The sequence below is a fragment of the Doryrhamphus excisus genome, chromosome 8 (genome assembly GCF_030265055.1).
Source record: "Doryrhamphus excisus isolate RoL2022-K1 chromosome 8, RoL_Dexc_1.0, whole genome shotgun sequence".
In the NCBI taxonomy this organism is placed as follows: Eukaryota; Metazoa; Chordata; class Actinopteri; order Syngnathiformes; family Syngnathidae; genus Doryrhamphus; species Doryrhamphus excisus.
This window is the reverse complement of record NC_080473.1, coordinates 1,491,950-1,518,098: the sequence shown is the minus strand read 5'-3', so window position 1 is coordinate 1,518,098 and position 26,149 is coordinate 1,491,950. Positions and strand designations below refer to the sequence as shown.

The following is a 26,149-nucleotide window of genomic DNA, read 5'->3' as shown; positions in this document are numbered from 1 at the left end:
TACATTACCCACAGTTCATGAGGAGCAAAATCTGTCACTTCCCGTCTTCAAGCGTCCCGCGTTTTTTACGGCGATGTTTTTAATAATATTCTTCCCTTAAATTCTCAAATGCAGCATATTAAAGAGAAATTATTGTGTCGAATGCCTTAGGTCCATCTGAAAAGAAACACTGTAAAAATGAATAATCCCATGTCCGGTTCTGTGGCTTCCGGTGTGAAGGTCGCTGGCGCTAGAGGGCAGTAGTCGCTCTTTCCGTCTTTGCCCGCGAGAGTCGCTGGAGAGAAGAGGTAGGCCTCAACTTTTAATTATTCACACAATTTGCAACACAACTTTATTATCGCTGAACGCAAATTGTGCAAAAACTCCACGACTCCCATCCAAACCGATGCATGTTTGCTAATTCGGCTTTTGAAGTCGTAAAGCTTACACCTCTAGCTCTTGCAATGTCCTTACCGTAGCTAGCTAACCTCGAACAAGGCTAAGCTAGGCAAGTTAGCGTATCGAAACTACTCCTGTAATAGCATTTACATTTCACTACTCCATTTTGTCTCACAGTCATTACATGTATACAAGTAATGAGTTAGTACTCCGTTATTAATGCTTGTTTGGCTCGGAGAAAATGTTAGCTAAAGCGCTAAATTTTAGCTTCGCGCTACAGCTGCGCTGTGGGCGCCCCGAGTTAAGCGTCTTCGCAACTGTAGCTTAAAATCGCCAAAACTTTTTCCCGTGTTTTACATTTAATTTCCACAGCAAATTGCACCGAGACGCTCGCACACAAAAAGCGCCATGAGTTTTGACGTCAAGAAACTGAAAGTGAACGAGTTGAAGGATGAGCTCCAGCGCCGGGGCCTGGACACTAAAGGCCTGAAGGCGGAGCTTGTGGAGCGGCTCAAGGCGGCGATGGAGGAGGAGGAAGCCCTGGCAGAATCCTCAGAGCAAGGCGATCAAGGGGACGAGGGGGACGAGGGCGCCGAGTACGCTGACGATTTCACTGGCGACGGCGTGGAGGATGGAGGAGACGATGGAGGGGACGAAGTCTTGGATGATGACGGCGACGAAGCAGAAGAACAACAAGGTAAACTTTGCATTTGCAACTTTTCACGCTACTCTCAACTACCTCTGACCAGGTGCGCGTTTCTCAAACTTATCACTGCGGTGGCCGACAGGGACCTGTACAAATACAGAAATGATCCAATGTAATCATAATCTTCTGCATCTGACCATGGTGCATGTGTAATGTTAGTCGTTACCACAAATACATTTAAAAAAAATGCAGAAGTCGGCAACTGCACATCACTTACCTCACAAACTCGCCATCACTCAACAAGAATGAGGTCTGCACTGAACTAGTGCTTATTGCAAATTCACTGTGACAAAGTAGTGATAAATCCTAGTATAAATATGTATTTTGCACAAGAAAAACATCTCTAAATGGTCTAAACCCTTTAACTTAAAAAACATTGTAGTATTTTCCTGATTTTTGTGCTAAAATGAAAATGCATCATCAAATGATTTATGGGTATGTTTTTCTTGCCTGTGCACATTTGCAGAGGTGGCAGAGGACTACGGCGAAGACGAAGGCGCTGTGCTCCAAGAGGAAGATGGGGGCAGAGATTCGGGTGGTTACTATGAGGAAGAGGAGGCGGAACAGGAGCCAGATGTCGAGCCTTATGAGAGTCAGCTGGCGCCCGACTCTGGCCACAGCGCTCCCGACTTTACCGCCAACGTCGACCTTCTTAAACCGGACGTCATCTCTGAAGAAGCCATCAAACTTGAACCAGAGCCGAGCGAAGACATCAAACAAGGTGACAGTTAAATTGTGTTACTCCTTGCTGTTTGATGATTAATTTTCCCGCCAAAGCTCACTGCTGTTCTCTTCGGCTTCAGAAATCAAAGAGGAGATCATAAAAGAAGACACCCCGGAGGCTGCCGGAGATGCCAGGCGGGAGGCCCGCGGGGCTGAACCGCAGCGTGGACGTGATGGCGGCGGTCATTCCGAGCAAGTGAAGGTGGAATCTGACAGAGGACACTACGGCCGAAAGAGATCGTACGAGGAGAGCAGGGGCTACGGCTACTACGAGCACCGTGAGGAGAAAAGGTATGACGGAAGTACCCGTTTATGCCATCAACGCATCTCATACCATTGTGGCTCACTCTCTTGATCGTGTTTTAGGGGTCTCAAACTCAATTTACCTGGGGGGCCACTAGAGCTAGAGTCTGGGTGAGGCTAGGCCGCATCAAGTTTAAAAAAAAACAAAAACGCATTTATTAAAAACAGAATTTTTTATTTACAGTTTTATCCCAAATAATTTCCTGTATTTATTTGTACCCAGCATCATAAGCCTGTAGCGTCACTGCTAATACAATGTTGTCGTTGTTGATGGATTTGACAGCGCCTTATTTATTTCTTGATTTGGACACAACAAACACCGCTATACTCACCAGAGACAGGTGGAAGGGCACTTAGCAGCTGAAATAAAGCGCCTGTAGTTGGTTTCCTGCCTGGAAATCCTGGCGCGAACCCGAGTTAGCAGGTTCTCAAACTGAGCCTGAAGTACAGCTGGAAGTCGTTGGAACCAGCCGAGCTCTGTGCGCCTCCAGAGGGTGTCATGTACCCAGAAATGACAGCAGAGCTTTGGACTTTCAGAGCAGTACAGCGCAGCGACGGTGGTGATATCAGTCATGGATGATGAGAGAAAAAGCAAAACAGGCGGGCTTGCTCCATACAGCATCCATATCAAACTTGCGCGGGCCGCACTAACATTCAAATTTCATATCAAAGCGGGGCCTCAAACTAGCGGCCTCGAGTTTCAGACCCCCGTTCTACATACTGTGTCACATCTTTGACTAAAGTGTAACTTTTGAGGAGGATACACTTTGGCACTGTCTTTGAACCCGTCTGGTCTGACTCGTGACTTCCCGGGCCAAGCTACAGTGCTAAAGCAAAAGTAGGCTTGTTCATAACTGGAGCGGCCTGGCACTTCCCCCAGGCCGCTCTTTTAAAAGCAAGCCACAGCCTCGCTCAACGCCAGGGTCTAATACAACGCTGATAGTATTGGTCTGGCGTACCTAGCACTGATGTCATTCTCTGCCATTTAGATCTCGCACGCCACAGCCGCCTGCAGAAGATGAGGAAGAGAACATTGATGACACCCTTGTCACTATTGATACTTGTGAGTGTGACGACGAGCCCCATAAACGTTTTTACGTGCAGGGAGACGACACGTTACTTATAAAAACTTTTGGCCCTGCTTTCAGACAACTGCGACTTGCACTTCAAAGTGTCCCGGGACCGATACAGCGGCTATCCACTGACCATCGAAGGCTTTGCTTACCTGTGGGCGGGGGCTCGAGCCACCCATGGGGTCACCAGTGGCCGTGTGTGCTATGAGATGAAGGTAATGTAACGACAATAAAATACACAAAATACAGTTGTTAGTGAAGAACTAATGCATTAGGTACATACAATGAATTTCTCTTGGAGATTAATAAAGTATCTATCGTTATTAGTTAGTTAGGAACTTGGGCACATATATTTAGAGTAGTCCCTGAGGAACTAATGAGTGGTGGTTAGGTAGGTTTGTTCATTCATTCTACTGTAATTTTGTGTACCTTACTGTGAAATGTTACCAAACAATTATCCTTCAGATCAATGAGGAAATTCCTGTGAAGCATCTGCCCAGTTCTGAACCGGACCCCCACGTGGTCCGTATCGGATGGTCCATCAACCACAGCAGCACACAGCTTGGTGAGAGAAATTAAACAAAACAAAACAAAAAAAAATCTGTGGCATCAGTAAAACATTCTTCTTATGTTCTTGTCATAGGAGAGGAACCCTTTTCTTATGGATACGGAGGAACTGGAAAAAAATCATCTGACTGTAAATTTGCCGACTTTGGGGAGAGATTTGGTGAAAACGACGTCATCGGTTGTTACATTGTAAGTAATAGTGGTACTTTTAAATGGATTGGAGATTGGAGGTGGACACCAGGATTAGTCTGCATGGAGAGATACATAGCAAATGAAATACGCTTAAATCATGCAGAGTTTGGGTCATTGTGCAAACGCGAAGCTTCTTCTAAAAGCTAAAGCCTACTGTGATGATGACAGGACTTTGACCAAGGCGATGAGGTGGAGATGGGTTTCTCCAAGAACGGGGTGCCGCTGGGTGTGGCCTTCCAGGCGTCCAAGGAGGATCTGGCGGGCCGTGCACTCTTCCCTCACGTGCTGGTGAAGAACTGCGCCGTGGAGTTCAACTTCGGACAGAAGCAGCCTTACTTCCCCCCACCCGAGGGTTTCACCTACATCCACAGCGTGGCCTTGGAGGACAAGGTCAGAGGCACCAAAGGACCTGCCAGCAAAGCCGAATGCGAGGTAAAGTGGTGCAAAATGACACAGCCTTCTCCACAACCTGTTTCATTTTGTTTTTTTCTCTTTATTTTTTCTTTTTATTTTTTATAATTATTATTATTATCTCATTCATTTTGGGCCACTGTCAAATTGTTTGGTGGTTTTTTGATATCTGAAATGCCTCCACGCATTTTCTCAGTGAGCTTCAGCTTTACAGATGCCACATGTGCTCTCTGGACACTAATTTATTGTTCTAGTCAGGTCTCTCCAAAGTTCCACCCACCAACTTTTTTTTACTCGCACATTCTGCAGATGCCGCCTCCCAAATTATTATTATTATTTTTAAATCAAAATGACTGACAACCTGTGTAGTCTTCTGATGATTTTTGTGTCTTGTCATGATGAATGTGTATTATCTGTTAAGGTTATGTAATTTTTCCAGTCTACACATGCCTGCAAGTTGTGGTTGTTCATTGGTTTTTTTCCTAAATGAAGCATTTTTATGCGTAAAAATAGCTAAATGAAGAAACATAGTAACATTCGGCATTCAGAAGATTCTTTCAAAACATGTGACAATATGTAGTATCCTCCTCCTAGTCACTAGGTGTCAGTAAAGTTACTGTAATGTTGACCGACCCAACAACAGGCTTTTATTGTTGGCTTGAATGATCTATAGTTAAAATTCAACTGAACTCCTGACATCTTGTATATGTCTTATTTTCTCCAATTATCTCTAGTATATTGGGTAACGGAAGCGTAAAGGTGACTATAGGGGTGTTACATAATGTGAAGATGGCTCTAATAATGGTACAAACTGCAGAAGGTTCTAAACAGGTTTTTTATGCTCTAACTACCAATTCACTCAGAGTATAAATCAGGAATCTTGCTTGGCTGAAATACCAATTAAGTGTGACAAACGAGGGATTATTGTATTTAATTGCTTAGCATATGTCTGTTTAAATAAATAAAAATGGGAAACATAGTATCCAAGTGGCCGCCCACCTTGGGCGCTGTGTATTATATTAGACAAGCGGGCGCCATTCGAGGCACTAAATAGAAGCAAAGAACTCAGCAGTTGTCTTGTTGTTTTAGATTCTGGTGATGGTGGGCCTGCCCGCCTGTGGAAAGACCACCTGGGCTGTGAAGCACTCAGAGGCCAACCCCGAGAAGAAGTACAACATCCTGGGCACCAACGCCATCATGGACAAGATGAAGGTGGGTTTGCAAAACAGAAACGCGTGTTGTCCCGGTTGGTTCACAAGAGCTTGTCGCCGCAGCTGATGGGACTGCGGCGCCAGAGGAACTACGCGGGCCGCTGGGATGTCCTGATCCAACAGGCCACTCAGTGTCTGAACCGGCTGATCGAGATCGCCGCACGCAAGAGACGCAACTACATCCTGGACCAGGTAGCGTGGCGCCGTCCTCACACACTCAGCACCGTCAGTCAATGATCACTCTCTCTAATGGACTATCTATTTATCTTTCAGGTGTGTATTAGTAGTAGAAGAAGCATTGATCACCCTCTTGTTCTTGTCACTTTGCTTTTGTCTTGTATTGTAAAGGAAAATGATGAAAGTGACAGAACATTTTAATCCATGTTGTCATCCCTCGCTATACTCGCACTTGCTATCTCTTGTCATAATGCAGTACTGTTTGTCTTGTGAACTGCGACAATGTACAAGTAGGCCATGACTTTGTAAAGATGTTGAGAAACAAGTAAGCTCTGACTCTGGTGAGTAAGAAAACACCTTCTGTTGCTAATTTCTAAGAGAGAGCTTTTTTCTTTAAAAGCTATTGTTTTTTTAAACAAGTGAGATACTTGGAACTTTTGAGTGTGTGTTTTAATGAATTGACCCCCCCAAGGTAAGTAGCGACTAACGGTGCTTTAGATTTTCAGCTCTAATGGGGAGCGGCGAAAAGGTAGGTGAGTCTTGGCGGGGACGTTGCCATGGAGACGTGAGTATGCACAGGTGAGTTGTATCTGTTGTCGTGTCAGTTGGGACCAGAGCTCTCTTTGAAAAGCAGGTAAGTTAAGGTAAGTGTCGAGTGGGGGGAATGGGGGGCCCAGCTTTATGATTTTAATAACTAGGTGTATACCGAATACAAACTAGCTTACTGACTTGACTGTTAAATCCATTTGTCAACCTAATATGACTTGCACTCCATTGCTGCCACTAACTTATTTGGGGGCGAAAAAAGGTTTCGTGCTATGTGATCACTATTTGGGTCAGTTGCTATTTTAACATAATTGGTCTTCGCGTTTGTAGTAAATGGTCAGGACTCGTTGACGTGGAAAGCACAAAACATCTCATTGCCCAGTGTCAGCTGGTACAAAATTCCAAGTTTATCCAAGCAGTGCGTTTGTCAGTCTTACCAATACATTCATCTATTTGTGCTGGCCCGCCATGAATACATATATCTGGACCACCACAGATGGATTTGTCCTCGCTCACAAGCCCATTGGAAACAGGGCGGTCTGTGTAGCTTGTCATCCCAACTCTGTGCAGTAGGTGACATCGTACTTCTTAACACACCGCAGCTGACACGGTCGCACATTGACAAGCAGCCGTTTGTCGTGATGGTTATATGAGGTGTATAGTTGCCCCTCGCTACAGCAAGGTTTGAACATTGCGTCATCATGCTGTCACGTTTTCACCAAAATAACTCATAAATGATCGCTGTTTTGTCGTCGAGTGTAAACAGGCACAACAATAATAAGCATATCTTTTGCAGCCACAACATGCTACAACCACACGTCTGTCTAGCTGCCACCACCGTGCGCTAGGGACCACCTACACTGAAACACAGTAACAATAGTTTTATTGTACTCTTATGTCTACTATATTGGGTAATATGAGTGTAAAACTGGGTTGAGACAAAGTACGCTGTCCAGAAACAAGGAGTTGCTAGCATGTATCTTATTTATGTCTTATATTCTCTGATATATTGACTAAGAGAAGTATAAAGATCACTATAGAGGTGTTTTTTTTGTGTCCAGGTGGCCTTAATAATATTAAAAACCATAATTGCAAGACAACAGTCAACAGGTTTTTACTATGCCATAACTCTGAAAATAATCCATGTATTATTATTGAATCCTACTTTGTAGAAGTTCACCCAACTTGTGGTCTGCTCTGGAACAAATTAACTGCGCTTAACGATGGACGATTGCACAGTGATGTGTATTTTATCTTTAAACACAGCGCACACTTGCGTGGAGCCCAGGAAGCAGCAGGGAGGCTTTGTTAATTGCCCGTACGCGTTCTAAGGCACAGGCAGCTACCCAAAATGACATATCAAATCAAAAAGCACCACATGTAGATCACAGTCCTATGAGAAACACTGCTGCGTGATCCTGCCAGACAAAGAATGCTGTGTCAGTCGTCTGTTTGCCTCGCTAGTCTCAGAGCATGCTCGCTATACGATATGTAACCACACACGTTAATACTCTTAAATGACGTCATTGATCCTGAGATGAAAGTGGTGTAATCTGCTTGACCTGCCGAGTCTTATCATTTGTTGTGTTGACAGCACGCCTCCGTGCAGTAAATGTAGAAGCGTTGCATGCGTAATAATACACCCAGCACTTAATACGCACATAATTTTCCTTGAAAATATTGTCATTTGAAATTGGTTCCTTGTCACATGCAGATGGCGACTGTGTTTGGGCAACGTTGGCCAAGCCTGGAGCTAAAGCCATGTCTACTCTTACGTGTAACGTTAACATGGTTGCGTACGCTTGTTTGCTTTGAAGCCTTTTGCGTCTTAATGAATGCGCTATGTTGAAAGTGTTTATTTAGGAAAAAATAATTAATGACAAAAATTGTAAAGAAAGAAGTCTTTATTTTACTTGAAAAAAAATATTAATCAACAAAAAAATAAAGGGGGACAAGGAAGGAACAGTTTTGTTTTTTTTTAAAAAGTATTTACTTTGCTAAAGTCAATACAAAAAAGGAGAAATAGATATTTAGCTTACAATAAAAACACTTTAAAAATACAGTTTTTATGTGTTTTGCAAAATACACAAAAATAAAAGAAAAATGGCGTGAACAAAATGAAATTATAAAAATGTTATTCATTTTTTGACAAAATGAAGCGTATTCATTTAAAATAAAGGGACTAAACAAGTTTTATGTTGGTTTAAAACTATTGAACGACAAAATAGAAAATACAAAAAAGTGTGCCAAAATAACAAAAAAGAAATAGTATTTTTGCTAGAAAACAAATAGAAAAGAAGAGTGAAGAAGAAAGTGTGTGTCTGTATAAGAATATCTGTTACCTTGCTCCACCTTGGCTAAGATTGCGACTTCCTGAGGCACCACACCGCTGCTAGCTTTAATTTCATGCTTGTCATGGCAAAGACATTTGCATGTTTTCACCTCTGACCCCGTAGTAGCCAACGGGTACTGCTTTCTCGCTAACGTTGCTTGGCAGCAATCGGTTGTTAACTTTGGGTCCCCCGCCCCCTTCTGTTAGCCAGCCCACGGTGGTCGCGCAGCAGCCGTCCCGCTGACGCCAAGGTGAGTGTGCGAGTGACGAGGCCTTTTAGCAGCTAACGCGTAGTCTGCCATCAAACCCCCAAAAACCTCTGTCACTTGATTACAGGGTTCCAGCTTCCCTTCCAGTGGAACGCCTTTGCAAGTAAACAATAACAAACAAGCTTCTACCTCTTTCTTGTCACCATTGCTAGACAAATGTTTATGGATCAGCCAGGAGACGAAAAATGCGTCCTTTTGAAGGTTTTCAACGCAAGGCTATTGTAATTTGTCCCACGGACGAGGATTTAAAAGAGCGAACATTAAAGCAAACCAATGAGCAGGGGAAGGATGTGCCCGATCATGCTGTGTTAGAAATGAAAGGTAGGAACGCTGTGGACTCAAGCAACTCAACACCAGATCTACTTTTTCTTTGTTGTTATCTTTTATTTTTGATCTTTTTCTATGTGTTGTCTCTATTTAAAAAAAAAAAAAAATCAAACTTGGAAGATGACCCCACCCCATCCTCTCCCTCCCCGCCATTGGCCAGTTATCAGCCCAGGACTTTTATTTTGAAGCAGTCCACGTGATTGTTTGTGTAATTTACCCTCATGCACTGCAAACTGAGGCGGCGTGCTGCTATCATCCTAATGCTAATTTTATTTTTGCCATCCTTGGTTTGCAGTGCCCTATCTTAGTGTCTTTTTAAAAAACTGTCCACCCCTCCCCATCCCTGCCCCCCTCCTGTGTCTGCTTACACAAATGTTGCCTCCATGGAGGAAGCGTTTGTTCTTGTAACTGCTTCATCTTTCTGCTCTTAAGTTGTTCCTCCTCTGTGTGACACTAACAGTCATCTTTTTTTGTCCTCTGGTGGTGTGGCTGCTCTGGGCCTCACTACTCCCCCCTCTCCCAAACCCCTCTCCCCTTTCCTCTCTGTCCGTCCGTCCATCTCCGTCCCTGGCTCCACCAAGCCAACTTCACTCTCCCGGAGGTGTGCGACTTCCTGGAGGACGTGTCCTTCGGCGAGCTGCAGCGTGATGATGCCGAGAAGTTGCTGAAGCAGTACAACGAGGAGGGGCGGAAGGCCGGCCCGCCCCCCGACAAACGTTTCGAAAATAGGCAGGGTGGCTACCGCGGCCGCGGCAGCTTCCAGCGCTACGACAACCGCGACTCACCCCGTGGCGGATACCAGAACCGCAGCGGCGACGGGGGAGGGTACAGAGGTGAGTCGGCACTCGAACAGAACCCTCAGCAGTGTCTTGTCCATGGGGATCAAAGCATTTCAGCAGGCGATGGACTTTTGGCGCTCGTAAACAGGCTCTAAGGACGCATGTTACTGTTTAGAACATTGTTAAGTTGTCACCTTTGCCATCATGGAGGCTCTTGATCAGTTGAATTGACGCGTCTCGTGGTGGCAGGCTACAATCGTGGAAACTACAATCAGAACCGATGGGGCAACAATTACAACCGTGACGGCGGCTCCGACTCCCGCTCCGGATACCGCAGCCAGTCGTCTGGACCCAGCTACAACAGGGCGGCTCCTTACAACAAGGGAGGATACAACCAAGTGAGTCCTCATCTGCACTTGTGGCAGCCAAAGACAAGTCCCAGTGGACTCACACACCCACACTTTACACCCCCACCCCACCTCCCTGCAGGGCTACAGCCACAACTACAACCAGGGAGGGTACAACCAAGGAGGCTACAACCAGAGCAGCTACAACCAGAGTTACTACGGCAACTACAGCCAGTACCCGGGCTACAGCCAGAGCTACAGCCAGCCGGCCGCCAGCGCGCAGACGTACAACCACCAGCAGCCCCCGCCTCAGCATCAGCCCCCCGCTCAGCAGCAGCAGCAACAACAGCAGCAGCAGACGCAGCAGAGCTACAACCAGCAGTACCAGCAGGTAACAACCCCCCCCCCCCCCCCCTCCCCCCCTCCGCACCTTCAGGGCAAATTCATTCCACGCCTGGCTTTGCTTCAACATCTTAACGTCTCTTCTTCAGTACGCTCAGCAGTGGCAGCAGTACTACCAGAACCAGAACCAGTGGAACCAGTATTACAGCCAGTACGGCGGCTACCCTGGCCAGGGCAGCCAAGGCTCCACCTCTGGCTCCCAGTAGCCCCGCCCCCTTTGTCATCTACACCATACCCCTCCCTGTGTCACCTGCCAGAAAGAACCGAGTCGCGTTCTAATGCCGAGGGCTTCATTCCTCACCAGTTCATGTGTCTTTCTTCTTTACCCCCCCCCCCCCCCCCAAATCAGTCTAATATAAGGCGGTGGCAGTGCGGTGGTAGATGTTAGCTACGGAGAAGCTAACCCAACGATGCTTGGTTTGTGTCCGAATGAGAGGAGAGCTTCAGTGTATGAAAAGTCAACACTAGAAATACGTCAACATGAACAAAAGCATGCTTTTTGCTTTCATTACACCTTCTTTGTTTTGCTTCCGGATGATTTACTCCTGCAACATTTTAAAAGTGTTCATGCCGTTGTATTTAAGCGCTCATGCCACTTTTTCAGTAGATGTATAATGCTTTTTTTTTTTTTAAATCCCTTTGTGCTTGCTGTAGTTAAGAGACATATTTCTTTTGTACCAGTGTGGTTAAACTAATTATGATCCGAGCTGTTTCTTGTCTTTGTACAATAAAAGCCGTTGTATACACCTGGATGGAACCTGTCGGCTTTTTTTCTTCACCTTTTCACACACTTGAAGGGTTTTAAATGTCATTTTTATTTTGTGCTTTAACACAATAATGCAAAAGTGATCACCAGCCAGTTGTGAGGTGCTTGGTGCTGAATCGGCTCTGAAATCAAAAAGCAAAGTTTGAAAAGACAAACTGATTGGAGTTGCTATCAAAGAACGCCAACAACAAACCTTGACTTCTTCCAGCAGGCTTTGTGGACTGAACTTAGCTGCCAAGGTTATGTCAATGCCAACTTTGCCTTAGTGTTCATTTCCCTCCATGGGCTCCTCCTGGATCAGGAAACTGGTCACGTGACGTTCCCAAGATACTTAGCACCAGAAACTACATGAGTAATGGAAATATTTAAAACAGTCCATCGTTGAACTGTGCTGGGGCACAAACAATGAAGGTTTGGGAAGTTTTGTCTTTTTTTTGGGGGGGGGGGGGTGCAGTGGGGAAGGTTGATGAAGGAGGGGGGAGGGTTGAATCAGTCCGGTTCCCGGCTCTTCTCCTTGGAGAGCTGCAGCTCCTCCAGCTTCTCCTGCAGGAAGGACACGGGCATGGAGCAGCCTCGACTCCTCTGAGCAGGCAGCGTGTTGGCCTGTGACACACATATTTTATTGTTACTCTACAAAGTACGACAAACTACTGTTTTTGAGCTCACCATCAAACTTCCTTAAATCAAATCAAATCAACTTTATTTGTATAGCACTTTTCCTGCAACACAACATGCAACACAAAATGCTTTACAGAATTAAAACAATTAGCACAATTAAAAGGAAAAAACAAAGAAACAAAAGAAAGCCCCTCCTTCCCACCCTCCATACTACACACACACAATCACACACAGTAGGGAGACATGGCACTGAGGATCAAGGAGCACTTTGTTGGAGCATTTAGTTGGAGCACTTTGAGAATAAAAACAAAAAAATAGTCCAGATTATTGTGTAATATGTACTGTCAATCTCTTTTATTTCAACAAATGAGTCAATTTGTAAAGGTTAATGGATGAGAAACGAGTATAACAAATTAGAGTTGTACTTGAAGATGACTCGTTGATGCACTGTGGGCAAAAAAATCAACAAAATACAAAAAAACTATCACTATTGCTGGTAGTTTTAAAGATGAAAATAATTTTTCAAACCCAGATAATCAAAATAAGTCAAGTAAATGTTGTTTCTACCTGTCCAGGAAAACTGTGGTTGTAAATCCTGGGCGCCTTCTTCTCAGGGGTCCACACTCCAGGGTCCGTCTGAGTGGAGCGGTCCAAAGGGGCTGAATCTGTAGTCTTCCTGATGGGGGCGCCCTTGTTGTGTTCCACATCATTGCCCTGTGAGAAGACGAAGGCCTCCTCCTCTGTGCCTGATATGGACACAATACATAAGTTCCGGGTGGTTGTATATGGATGGACAGATGGATGGAGTAATATGATAGGGTAGACTTACTCCATGCGGTCCCCTTGGTGCGAGAGTCCGGGGCGGGTGTGCACGGGCAGGACCCACTGTTGTTTTTGTGTTTCTTCACACACTCCATTCCCACCTGATGCCTGCAATGTTTGTGGCAATTCATCCCGCAGCCTGACAGGACGACGAGAGAGGTCATAAGACCACACTCAGCAACATCTTCACTCACATTCACGTGTTTGACAAGCACAATGTCGTTCTTCAATAAACGGAGGGAAAACGTTACGCGGGAAAATAGATTACAAAATTGTCTACAATTTGTGGCCAATAATTTCATACGTTGTAATTGTTTTGGGGTCTCAAATCACTTCTGTGTTTTCAGCCGCCAAATCTCGTCAAGACTCTGCAAATCACGGACCAAATCTCGCGCGACGGCGTCAATGCGGAAGTTGGGCTAACTCCATGTTCCGATGAAAGTGCCACAAGTTGAATGAATGTGAATATGGCGTGATGCTCTAAAAAAAACCCAACTTCTATGTAGTAAACACATAGTGACTGATTTACAGGTACAGGTGAGCAAAGTATCTCTATACTATTACTACTGTAATAACTATTTCTATCTATTAAGCTAACACTGTTACCCATTAGTGTTAATCCATGTATGTATGTCTACTATGTAGCCACTTGATAGCTAGCCGCTTTTACACGGAAACTGTAAGCTGAAACAAGACAAACATGACAAAGTATTTTCGTGCATTCCAACAGAGACTTGACGTAGTACTTGGACTTACCTGTGAGAGGCAGTAATGAGACAGACATTTTCCAATTTAATTTCTATTAAGAAAGTTCCCTGTCAGCTGTCCCACTGTAGATGAGCTCAAAGGACATACCGATTCTATTTTTCGTCTATCACAGTATTTCCTCCATTTGTCAAGATTAAGATAGTAGGTGATATCTTCTTACCTTTGCAGTGGTAGCCTTGTTTGATGACGCCCCACAGCTGCAAGACACAACACAACACGTCACGTGACCGACAGGTGCATATGAGCCTGAGACTTGGGCACTCACAAAGCCCCCGCAGGTGTCGCAGAAGGTGGGTCTCTTGTAGGTGGTCTCGTGGAAGTTGTGAGGGTCGTTGAAGCTGTAGCCCAGCTTGGCGCACACCGACATCCCCCTCATGAAGTAGGACGTGATCTCCTCGCGGCTGATTTGACCCTGCCTGGGCGTCACAGGTGTCACATGCATTTTAAAGTAAGGCTTATTAAAAAGCATGTGACGTTGTGCCGTCTTCACCTGTCAGTTTCCTGCGTGCAGAAGTAGAAGGGGAAGTTGGCGGCTATTTTCTCAAAGTCCTCCAGTGAGATGTAGCCATCCTGCTTGTGGTCGTAGTTCTTCATGATGGACTAAAGGGGGCGACAGAGCAAACAGAGTAAAGGACCAGTTCTGCTTTGTCTTACCGGTTAATGAGGAAGTGAAACTTGGGTGGAGGGGGGAATCATACTCACGTCTACCGTCTGTTTGACGTGTTTAGATATGGTGTTGGGGTCCAGGCGGGGCGTGACCCCTGACCCCCATTCTGCCACCACCGGCGGCTTAATTGGAGCGACGGGCTGCAGTGACGACACACAACCAAATAAATACACATATTGTACACACAAACACATACACACCCCGACCGCAAAGGTGCGGCACTTTGATGTGGCTGAGTGACGGTTGTTGATGGCTTTTCTTGCGAATAGGTCACGCCCACGCTTGTAACACAAACATGTATGTGCTTGTTGTTTGCCAAGAGTGGCACTCATAGAAAAATATGATCATACAGAACTAACCTGCGTTGCTTTTCAACGTCACGCCAATGAATCCATCAATCAATTCCTCTCTTTGCACCTTTATCTTGATCTGCACCATAATCTTTTATCGCTTCCTTCTTGTATCTTAACTAGCTCACCAGCAAAATCAAACCAAACACTTTCCAGGTACTGTAGATACACTAATATATATATCACTATTTCACGTTTGTGAGATCATTCGTTTCTGTGCTGCTTGTTGTGTTTCACGAAATAAAGTCCGAGTTCTCATACATAATTGTATATATTTTCCATTTCGGTTTGAACCTTAGATTTTACTCGTTGTAGCCAGCATTTGTGTGCTCTTCACTTTTTGGAATCTACTCCACTTATGCTATCAAATGATCCTCTGCATGGTAGGAGCGCCCTGCTGTTTGGAGGAATCTACTGCAAAAGCACTTCTCAAAGATCCTTTATGTATATGATTGGAGTACTTTGCTGTTTCTTTGTTGAATCTCCTTAGAAAAAAAATACTTGCCCAAGATCTTCCATAGGAAAGGGGCGCTCTGCTGTTTTTAAGGAGATATTGCAACAAATACAGTTGAGGACAAAATTATTAGCCCTCCTATGAAATTTGTTGAAGTTTCTTCAAGATATTCCCAAGTACTTTTAAAAGTTTTTTTAACATAGCATTTCTGAACATACAGGTTATATTTATTTATTCATTCATTCATTTTCTACCGCTTATCCTCACGAGGGTTGCGTTTTGTTTTTGTTTTTAGGAATCTACTGCAAAAAACACTTCTCAAAGATCCTTTATATGATTGAAGTCTTCTGCTACTTTTTTGTCGAATCAACAGAAGAAACACTTGTCAAAGATCCTTCATATGACAGGAGCACTGTGCTGTTTTTAAGGACCTATGGCAGAAACAGAAACGCCAGTCAGTGATCTTTGCTGTGATGCTTGTCAAAGATCCTCTAAATGACAGGAGCACTGCAGTGTTTTTAAGGATTTGTTGATAAACAGTTGTCAAGTGATCTTATGATAGGAGTACTTGGCTGTTTTTGTTTGTTTGTTTGTTTGTTTTTAGAAACTCCTGGAAAAAACACGCATCAAAGATCTTCCATAGTGAAAAGGCACTCTGCTGTTTTTATAAAATACACACCAAAGATCCTTTGCATGACAGGGGGACACTGCTGTTTTTGGAAGCTACTGCAGCAACGCTTGTGAAAAACAAGACAGGACCAGTTGCTGTTTTTAAGAACCTACTGCAGAAATGCTTCTCAAAGATCCTGTATTTGACAGGAGCTCTCAGCTGTTTTTAAGGATTTGCTGAATTAAAGAAGCGCTCTCCTTTTAAGGACCTAATAGCGTAGTATATGATGATGCTGGATTGTTTTGGACGTGAGCGTTGCTGACCTGTATCTTGGGGTTCTTGGGTTCCTTGGCGTAAGAGAGTTCATAGATCTCGTCCTCGGTGTAGTAGAGATCCAGAGAGAGCTGAAGCAATCAGAAACATCATTGGAGGCGTTCAGGAAGCAGGCTCCCGGCAGCATCGTCGGCCGGCGTCCTACCGTCAGCAGGTGCAGGAGGTCCTTGTTGGCCTCGAAGGGCGGCGTGCAGCTGTGCAGAGCCAGAAGCTCATTGATGTTGCTGTAGATGTGCTGCAGCTTGCTCAGGTTGATCTTGTCCTTGTCCGTGTAGTCGGGCAGGGCCTCGTTGAGGGAGATCAGGTCCTTGAGGTGCACGCCCAGGATGGGAACCTTGAAGCCACTGCACTCGCTGTAGAGGCGGCGGTAGTTGCTGTAGTTGCTGCATGACGACAGCAGATCTGTCATCTCACTCAGGACCTGGCAGGACCATGGAGGACCAACAGCATGTGTTATAATATCATGCATGGTTGTGGATCATGTGACAGTCGTCAATGAAGGACATGGCTAAGGTGGTGGTTGTAGCTGAGTAGTTCAGGTAGAGCTCGGCAGAGAGAACCAAAGCCGTGGCGTCAGTAGCACGTGAGAATACCTTGGTGACGTCAGGAGGCAGCAGGTTGTACGTGTCTTTGAGGCGGGAGATGGAGCTGTGGCACAGGCCTCCCGTGACGGCCATCAGCGTGTTGAAGTTCTGCAGAGCTCGAAGCCTCTGAGCGGCAAACAACAGCAAGTGAAAAAGCCAGCAAAAGAAGGAAGTCAAGCAGGTCGGGTTCCTCGGTGTACCTGAGCCACATGGATGAACTTGGTGAAGACCTGCGCCCTCTGCTGGGCCGTGTGCCTGCTGAGGATCATCAGCTGGACCCACTGGGACACGCCGTTGCACATCATCACCGAGCGCTCCAGCGCCGGGTTATCCCTCACCGAGCCTCGCACCACGTAGCTGCGGTAGTCCAGGAACTGAGCGACCAGTCGGAGAACGGAGGGACGTCGTTAACGGAACAAATGCTTCGACGATAAACGCTGAGCTCACCGAAACGTTGCAGAAGTTCTTGAACTCCAAGTAGCTGAGATGCTGGGCCATCTCATCCGCCTCCATGTGGTCGAAGATGAGAGATACCTTCCTCTTCTTCACTGAAGGTGACGGAGCCTGTGACACGCTCACGTGAGGACTTCTGGAAATGAAACAACGCTGTCATCAACCCGTTTTTCTTACAGAATAAAACAAAATTCCTACTCTTCTACGAAGCCAACATACCTCCCAACATATGAACCTAACGCACGTGTTTCCGTTATTATCAAATAATTCAGTGCATCGGGAACTTTGTTGGGAAGTTAACCCATCGTCCACTATCCTTTCCCTTTGCTGTGCGTTCTCTCTCTCTCTGTAAACAGTTAGCATGAGCATTTGGCTATAAAGCCTCTAAAAACCTCCAACAGCGTTTTGTGGTTTTATATCCAATCGGTGACCATACAGTAACGGGTACATTCATAATAAGTAATACAGTAAACCTCGGATATATCGGACTCGGATATATCGGAAATTCGCTCACAACGGACAGATAAAAAAGAACCAATTTTTCTGTAATGCATTTCCAATAAAAATTCATTGCATATATCGGATTTTTTATAACGGATTTCGCCTATTTCGGACAAAATCTCCAGTCCCGTTCCAATGCATTTCCATGAAATTTCCCTGGCATATATCGGATGGCCGCATCGTTATGCTAATCTTGTTGATGTCACTGGCTATTGTCTTTCTCCTGGCTCCAGATTTAGGACAAATATAAAAGTGAGTGACGTCAATAATACTAGCACAGCAGTGAATGAGATCTTAACCTCACTATTGGAAATAACGTAGGCCTGACGGGCGTAACAGGGCCTAGCTTAATTAACAATTTGTTATGCTCAGAGTCCAATAAAGTTAAATTCTCATTACCTTACGTCTCTTTTCATTGCCCAGTCCAGGTACATTGGAAACATAGTCAAGGAAGTGCCTTTTTATAACGGATAAAATCCGATTTACGCATATACCGGATATAAATCCGATATATGCGTAAAACGGACATCTTCCGGTATACGCATATAACGGATTTCGCTTATATCGGACAAAACCAGTGGGAACAATTGAATCCGATATATCCGAGGTTTACTGTATGTAGTATTTGCAGTATTTTGTCATATTTTGATCATTTGCCCAGAACTTCTTCGTTTCACAGAGCCTATCAATAGGAGCTAACGCTACTTCCCTCAACAATAGTGGCAAAGATGGACCAAAACTCGATCTATTTAGGTTGGATATATATCCTGATATTTTTGCTGTTAAGTCAAAGTCAATTATGAATGTCTGGTTATTAGAAAAACCTTTAAAAAATATTGAAAAAGTCAAATATAATATTCAATCTTGACAAAGGAGCCCAGCTCGGTGGCGCGAGAACTTTGTACCGAGATACCAAGAGTTACAGCTCAAATCCAATCAATCATTTGTAAATCCAAATGTTAGCATCCAGGACAGTTTTTGATGTGCTGTTTTTCATAACCATCAGATACGCTATTGATGTCGAATGAACCTCACCTAACATATTTTTAATGCAGTCAAAAAATCGAACATTCAAGATGATTCCTCGTCTTCAGCAACCCTGATTTGTTTTACGTGTTTTTGTGACACAGTGAAGACAGTATGGTAAAATTTCTTAGATTTGCCAACGAGTCTTCAGTGACTCCAACATACTTTTTGTAAACATTGAAGACTATTAGTAAACCAAACTAAAAACTAATTAGTCTAACTTATCTAACGTCCTATTTTTAAGCAACTTAGTTCACAAAGTTAATGAAAGTATTTCAAAGACAATCTAAATAATTTGACGCACGATTCATAGATGAAATGTACACATGAAAGACAATAAGATGAGATTCGGGGGCCTAACATGCTTGTTAAACAATGAGCAGGAGAGAAGACCCAAATGTAAACGGAACGCCTCCCGGAAAGACACAAGCTGAGATTGAAAGTAAAAGCTTCTCGATTTGTTGCCATGCATAGCCCAAGTCGGGAAAACGCTCACAAGCAGGAGTTGTCGATGAGCTGCGTCTCCTCCCCGTCCGAGCGGACCAGCGCCCACAGGTCCCCCATGGTCTGCTCCAGAAGGGGGTCGGCCTCAAACACGGCAGGAAACTGGCCGATCCAGGTCCTGGTGAGCGTGCGCGACAGAGAGCGTGTTTAGTAAGCACGAGCTCACCGGGAGAACCGGTTCCGTCTCACAGACTCACCTGAGCAGATGGCAGACTTGACCCCGCCTCAGTCCTCGCTTGTCGGGGGGGCAGTCCTTGTACGTGAGAGACAGTCAAGGAGCGGAAGACAGTGTGGACATGTGGGTCAACATTACACGGCCTGTCCCGAGAGTGGAATCACGCCAGCTAGCGCTCTGCTGTACTGACTACACAGCGCCATCATCGGGATGGATCACCGGGAGCAGGATATAAGGCCAGGAGCTTCTGGGCGAACGTCTGGGACGGGACCACCCAGCTGTGCATCATCAGGGTCATGTGGACCGTCTGGGAGCCTCGGGGGCTGCATAGCTTCCCCTCAGAATCTGCCGTCGCAACATAGAAGCACAACACATAGAGCATTGCTATGCTGAGACTCAACAGTCCCTCCACCAAGGAGGTTTTGGGTTGTAAAAGTGGACCAAGGATGACCTGTTTGTACTGGGTTTTGATTTGGATGGAGGTGGGGATGAAGGCTTTTGTGTTGGAAAGGTAAAATTAGTGCATAATACACAATTCTGTAAATTCTATAAATATGCAGTATATGTACGTATATATGACGGCAGTGCTGATTCATGGTTAATGCAAACATCACGACTTTTGGCCCCACCACAAAAAATGTACTATTTTCTCTGGCCCGTGTCAGTCATGAGTTTTTGTAACCGTCGTCACTTTCCTCCCCCTCACGGCGCCTCCACTACACTACACAATTGTGTCACTTGTTGCTCTAAAATGGGCCAAAATCATATGGAAAAAAAACATTAAAAACATGCATTATTTTGTGTTTTAGGCAAAACAAGATATTCACATACATCAGCTTTGACTGACATGTGACCGGACACATTTTTGCCTTTTGTCTAAAATGTTCCGGACCAAACCACTAACTTTTTGTGTTTGGGGCAGCCCGGGGGCCATTTGCAACCCATGGCTGTTTTTATTGGCCCGCGGCACATTCTAAAATGATCATTTAACAAGAAAACAGTAAAAATTTGCACTCATTTTACATTGATTCATTTTCCACCTCTTATCCTCATTAAGGTCAGATGAAGCGACTAAGGAAACAATGGTTGGTTGCATCCACAGCTACTGTGCATGAATGTGAGTTTCACATGTAAATAATCAGAAATGTCATTTTTGCATGATTGGCGGGGAAAACCCAAAAGCTTGCTGAGTTGCGAGTGGCACCACTTCACACAGACTTTGATCAGGTTTGGTTTCTGAAAGCCAAAAGTGTGAGGTGATTTAAGACGTGCAGCAAGATGTTAGATGTTTGCTTTCTGCAGCCCAGCACAAAAAAAGCTCCATTGTTGTGCCCCCCCCTCCCCTTCATTTACATAAGCAGGTTATGATCCATGCGTGCAAACTGACCGAAGCAGTTGAGGCAGCGTAGTATGAGCTCATCTAGGCTGGCCGCACTGGCGCTGGGCGCAGAAGGGGGGCCCTGCAGGGCCCGGGTGATGTCCTGAGAACTGGGACATGTGTTCCTCCTCCGCTGGACCTGCTTCCTGCCCTGCAGCACGTTGGGTCTCTCACAGTTGGGCTTCCTGCGAGAAGGCAGAGCAGAATGTGGTGAGGTCAGCGTGTCGCTAAGTACGTCCTGCAATGCTTTGAAAGATGGTGGGGCAGTGCCCCAAGTGGAATTTTCCACCATTTTATTAGGCACACCAGTCCCACCTACTGTAGAAGCGGCTCCTGTGCTTGCGCAATCGTGCCCAATCTTGTGTCTAATAGATGCCTGCCCGTGTGTGTATCTGTGTGGCTGCTGTGTTTGAAATTGTGTCCCGCATCGTGTGTAGAAACAGTGTGTACTTGTGTGTGCAACGCTACAACGCTGCCGCTAATATTGTGACATTACCAGGAAACTCGGACAGTTCAGAGAAGTGACGACAAGTTCCCTGAATGGCCAGACCTACATCCCCTTCTCTTAACCTGTGTGTGTGTGTGTGTGTGTGTGTGTGTCTGACACACTTACACAAGCATTGAACTAACACAACTTCCCAGTGTGCTGCTGATGTTAATGATGAGTAACTTTGCTGTCTATCTTAATTTAGCCTCACATGTCACAGGTACACAAAAAGTGACAAATTCAACATATTTTCATTCCTAAATCATTGCTGTTTCATGGTTGAACGCTAACACACTAGCACTAACCTCTATTCATTGTCAAACATGCATATTTAAGCAATTAAAGGCAAATAGAAATATACCTAAAGGCATCCAGAAGATGCATTCCAAGACATTGTGATAATATGTAGTACTCTACACTAGTCTTATCTGTCGTTCATTCATTCATCTACCGCTTATCCTCACGAGGGTCGCGGGGGGTGCTGGAGCCTATCCCAGCTGTCTTCGGGCGAGAGGCGGGGTACACCCTGGACTGGTGGCCAGCCAATCACAGGCCACATATAGACAAACAACCATTCACACTCACATTCATACCTATGGACAATTTGGAGTCGCCAATTAACCTAGCATGTTTTTGGAATGTGGGAGGAAACCGGAGTACCCGGAGTAAACCCACGCATGCACGGGGAGAACATGCAAACTCCACACAGAGATGGTCGAGGGTGGAATTGAACTCTGGTCTCCTAGCTGTGAGGTCTTTGCGCTAACCACTCGACAACTGTGCAGCCTCTTACTGTCGGATTTTCTCTTATTATGTTCACTATATTGAGTAATAGAAGTGTAAAGGTGACTATAGGGGTGTTATTCCTTGTCTAGAGGACTCTAATAAAGTAAAAAAAAAAACGAGTTAAATAAAAACGTATTTATAAGCTGGTAAACAGGTTTTCTATGCTCTAATTACAAAAATATTCAATTTATACTTCGGGAATCATACTTGGATCTAATTAATGTCTGCCGAGGGTCAATGAAGGGTCACTCCGACTTTATTGATGACAATGTTTCAATCATGACCCCTGGCTTTAAATGTGAATATTTGCCCAGCAGATGGTGCTGCTTTTTCCCATTCAAAGCATGCATGCAGGCTGTTCCTGTTTTGTGAAAAAAAAAACTCAAGAAAATATTATTCATATTTCATATGTTTACTTCCAACCTGATGTTGTTTAAAAATGGGGGAAGTATGAATATGTAATATTTGTATGTGAAGCATCGCCAGCGTTAAATGTGTGAGTGGATTCAAAGGATGTATTATTAAAGAAACTCGAGCAGGGGTTTCCAAAGTGTGGCCCGGGTGTCACTTGCGGCCCACGGCTGTTTATTATTGGCCCTTGGCACATTGTAGACATACAATTTCACGAGGAACAGCAAAAATAGAAAAACCATCAGCTATTTTGGAAAGAATAAAGTCAAAATACTAAAGAAAAGAATAAAGTCAAAAAAAGTTGTCATCAAATGATGAAAAACTTGTCATTTTTACAAGAATAATGTCTTATAACAAGAAAAAAAGTACATAATTTTATCAGTATGTTTAAAGATGAAAGAAAAATATGTTTGGAATATGCAAAGTTGTAATTTTATGGCTGCACGGCGGATGTGTGGTTAGCATGCAGGGCTCACAGCTAGGAGACCCAGCAGTGCATAAAATGTGCATGTCTGTTCCTTATTATTTGGTTCATTAATGTCATTGAATTACATTTGACGAGTACTTCTGAATGTTTAAACGCATATTGATATGATAATTGCTTGCATTGATTTAAGAAAGTGATGTGACCTTTTCTTCTGACTTGTGTCTTCTTTGTGACTCAGAATGAATGTGAGCAAGATAAATTCATTTTTTTTGTACAACAAAAAATCTTATTGACGTCGACTTGGGAAAGCCCCCCTCACCACCACCAGCACCGCCGCCACTCTGCTGTGTCTGATGCTGTAGAAACACAACAAGTAGACTATTTGTGTTGTTAGCGTGTGCACAAAGCTGGTCAGTGAACTTGTGAATCATAAGCACGCCGCACTTTCTGCTGTAGGAGCTCATTCGCCTTTTCCTCGTCAAGACGTCTTTCCTCTTTCTTCATCCTCACTCTATTGGAGTCACAAAGCTGCTTCCCCCTTTTCTTTCCCCTTTGGAAACCCCCCTCTTGTTCCCATCTAAAGTCAGGACCCCCGCCGCCCACCACCGACCCCTCCCCTCCTGCTTCCACGGGATATGCAAATTCCTGCCTTTCTTCCCTTAATTGATTAATTGAAGCCCTCGTTGAAGGCCTAGATTGTGTGCTGTTCTCTTTGCCCCCCCCCCCCCCAACCCGTGCGCTCCCCTGACAACATGCATGAAGGCCACTCTTCTCAGCCTTTCACCCGTTTGCTCTCACAACCCGAGACAACAAAATGAGATGAAAATATGGACAGAAAAGTGGCGACTTCTTATTTTCTCCCTTCTATTATTCATTGCAGTAATTTCAATGCATTCCTTTATATAAACACATTATAACGGGACTGTTCGTAGTATGTGGCGTGACGTTCCAACTGCGTACTGTAGATGGCATTATAACTCTGCCTCATAAGCAATTGGTCCGCTGGAGAAAAAGAAGACGTAGCAAAAGAAAAAGAAGCGACAGAAGGAAGTTGATTTGTATTTCTCGAAGTGTTTGTTTTGCTTTTCATGTTTTCTTGCTTTTTAGTCCATTCATTAAAATGACAGGCACGTGCCACGTAGCCTTTTATGCAAATTAGACGATGATGGCATTTTTGAAATTGTACTTGTACACCTTACCGTCATCTTCATATTCATCTTGTTTCCCAACTGGCTTAGCTGGAATTTTAATGTTATTTTGATCTATTATAATAACATTTGATATCATCGTTTAATATAATCAATTCATAATAATATTCATTCATTCATTTTCTTTAACACAGTGCATCCTCATTAGGGTCGCGGGTATGCCGGAGCCTATCCCAGCTGTCTTCGGGAAAGAGGCAGGGTACACCCTGGACTGGTCGCCAGCCAATCACAAGGCACTCATAATAATAAATCAATGAAATATACTGTAGATAATTATTTCATAATCGAATCATATTAATTTAGTCTTTTTTAAATACACAAGAGTAAAATAATAGCCTGCAGAAAATGTTGATGATTTTGACAATACATTTTGAAAAAGTCAAGAATAAAAAGTAATTAATAAATACAAATAAATGTTAAAATATTTGTATTTTATTATATATATTATTGTATTATGATTACAACATACATTTATTCTATGACAATATAATCATATCTAATAAGATAAAATGTATAAATAAATGAAAGCATGAGTCTGAATATAGAATTGTATGGTATAGAAGTTCGATACAATCTGACCTGTAACCCCAGACATCCCGACTCAGCTTTTTTCCAACTTGACTCACTTTTCCAAAATGTTGCCGCTCGATGTATGAAATACTTTTGGCAGAAATCGCTCCTTTTCCATGCCCCCTCATGCATACATTAATATACAGTATGATACAGTCTGCTTCATTGCTTCATTTGACCACCTGAACGCCGCATCATCCCCACCATCTGATCGCAACAGGTCAGCAGGTCAAAAGGGCCTAAAATGCATAAATGCAATAGTAAAAATAAATTGATATATTATTTCTTTTCAATCTAAAAAAAAAAGATACTTAAGCTAGCATTGTAAAGGTGAGCCAGTGTTGAATGTTGAACCTGCGTGTGTGTACACATATTGTGACATGTTGATATGCAGGTCAGATAAATTAGCTGTGACCGCGTGTGTGTGTGTGTGTGTGTAACCTTTTCCTACGATACAAACATGACTTTCCCACCACAAGACAAACCACTGATGCTAAGCAACAGCTTCTTTTCTTGCGTGTACACAAAGCACTGCATGTGACCTATGACCTGAAAGGTGACGCATCTGTCCTCCACACACACACACACACACACACACACACACGCTTGCACTAGTGCACTCTCTCTTCTTCGTTTTTCATTACCTCTTGCTCCTGTTCATCTCGGCGGCCGCACGCCTCCTCCTCCTCGGGCGTCCGCATGGGCATCTGAGCGCGGGCGTCAATAAAGCTCCATGCTTGACCCCCGCTCCTCCTCCTCCCCCCCCTCCTGTCTGGCCCCTGTAGTGCTCACCTACCGTCCAGCCACAGTGCTCCCACGTCCTGCCTGCGCCCCACACTTCATACACCTGCCTTGGAGGAAGAGGACGGCGGAATCACTGGTCCCTACTACATAAACAAGTCAGCATCTTAAATGGAGGAACTGGCTCTGACAGATAGGGGAACTTGCATCAGTTTCTGAGCGTGTGCGTGCATGCTCAAGGGGGAGGGGTGAGGCCACGGAGAGAATAGTCAACAGCGGCTGCATAGGAAGGAGGAGGCGACAATCATCGTAGCGCCCCAGGAAGCAGCACTTCTTGTCCTAAACCTTAGCAGGAGCCAGCTCTTTTAACAATGACAGTGGGACCGATGAACTATTGCAGAGAACATGTTCACTTTTGGTGGGGATTTGGGTAAAGGTGCACCCCCCACAACCATGACAGAGCAGAGATGTAGAACAGTAGAGACAAACTTTAATGCAGTCTTATGGAATTTTTTTCACCTAAATTCAAATACAAATGTGGGAACACATTCAAAGCTGTTCCCATGATATGTAGTACTGGTCACTGATGTTACTGTAACGTTGGGTGAGACACACAAGCACCAGATCTGATCAGCAGTTATTGCAGGTTTGAATGATCTCATAACAGACAGGATAATCCCGAGCTGTTGCAGCAAAGTTAAAACTCAACTTTGAACCCCCGGCATCACTTCCTGTCCACTGCGCCCACTCTGCTCCTAAAGCACCAA

At 44.4% G+C, this 26,149-nt stretch overlaps 2 protein-coding genes and 1 non-coding gene across 5 annotated transcripts; 2 read left to right on the top strand and 1 right to left on the bottom strand.

Annotated features, from left to right (window-relative positions):
* Nucleotides 1–145: 145 nt before the first annotated feature.
* hnrnpul1 (heterogeneous nuclear ribonucleoprotein U-like 1) lies at nt 146–11,495 on the top strand. The gene is made up of 16 exons (XM_058079986.1): nt 146–287; nt 751–1,075; nt 1,551–1,805; nt 1,888–2,098; nt 3,100–3,173; nt 3,259–3,398; nt 3,649–3,748; nt 3,827–3,939; nt 4,111–4,374; nt 5,443–5,565; nt 5,628–5,756; nt 9,041–9,209; nt 9,797–10,048; nt 10,244–10,392; nt 10,484–10,732; nt 10,833–11,495. The coding sequence occupies exons 2-16, from the start codon at nt 787–789 to the stop codon at nt 10,947–10,949; spliced, it is 2,634 nt and encodes an 877-aa protein (XP_057935969.1). The 5' UTR covers nt 146–287; nt 751–786; the 3' UTR covers nt 10,950–11,495.
* Nucleotides 2,879–3,018, top strand: LOC131135147 (small nucleolar RNA SNORA50). The gene has a single exon (XR_009131536.1). It is a non-coding gene; the product is annotated as a small nucleolar RNA SNORA50 (small nucleolar RNA).
* rasgrp4 (RAS guanyl releasing protein 4) lies at nt 11,065–25,502 on the bottom strand. Of its 3 annotated transcripts, XR_009131412.1 has the most exons (18): nt 25,286–25,501; nt 20,762–20,937; nt 19,608–19,719; nt 19,397–19,459; nt 19,192–19,317; nt 17,163–17,304; nt 16,916–17,089; nt 16,725–16,841; nt 16,277–16,552; nt 16,122–16,202; nt 14,420–14,524; nt 14,208–14,317; nt 13,983–14,133; nt 13,878–13,914; nt 12,957–13,088; nt 12,695–12,873; nt 11,703–12,112; nt 11,065–11,631 (listed from the first exon to the last, which is right to left on the bottom strand). XR_009131412.1 is itself a non-coding variant. In XM_058079987.1 (17 exons), exons 1-17 carry the CDS (start codon nt 25,300–25,302, stop codon nt 11,999–12,001), a joined length of 2,112 nt encoding a protein of 703 aa, XP_057935970.1. In that variant the 5' UTR covers nt 25,303–25,501; the 3' UTR covers nt 11,065–11,998. The 3 variants fall into 3 exon arrangements, 2 of the variants coding, with proteins under 2 accessions (XP_057935970.1, XP_057935971.1); XM_058079987.1 differs by having other exon boundaries at nt 11,065–12,112; XM_058079988.1 differs by lacking the exons at nt 11,065–11,631; nt 11,703–12,112 and adding an exon at nt 12,373–12,574 and having other exon boundaries at nt 25,286–25,502.
* Between the last annotated feature and the right edge of the window lie 647 nt (nt 25,503–26,149).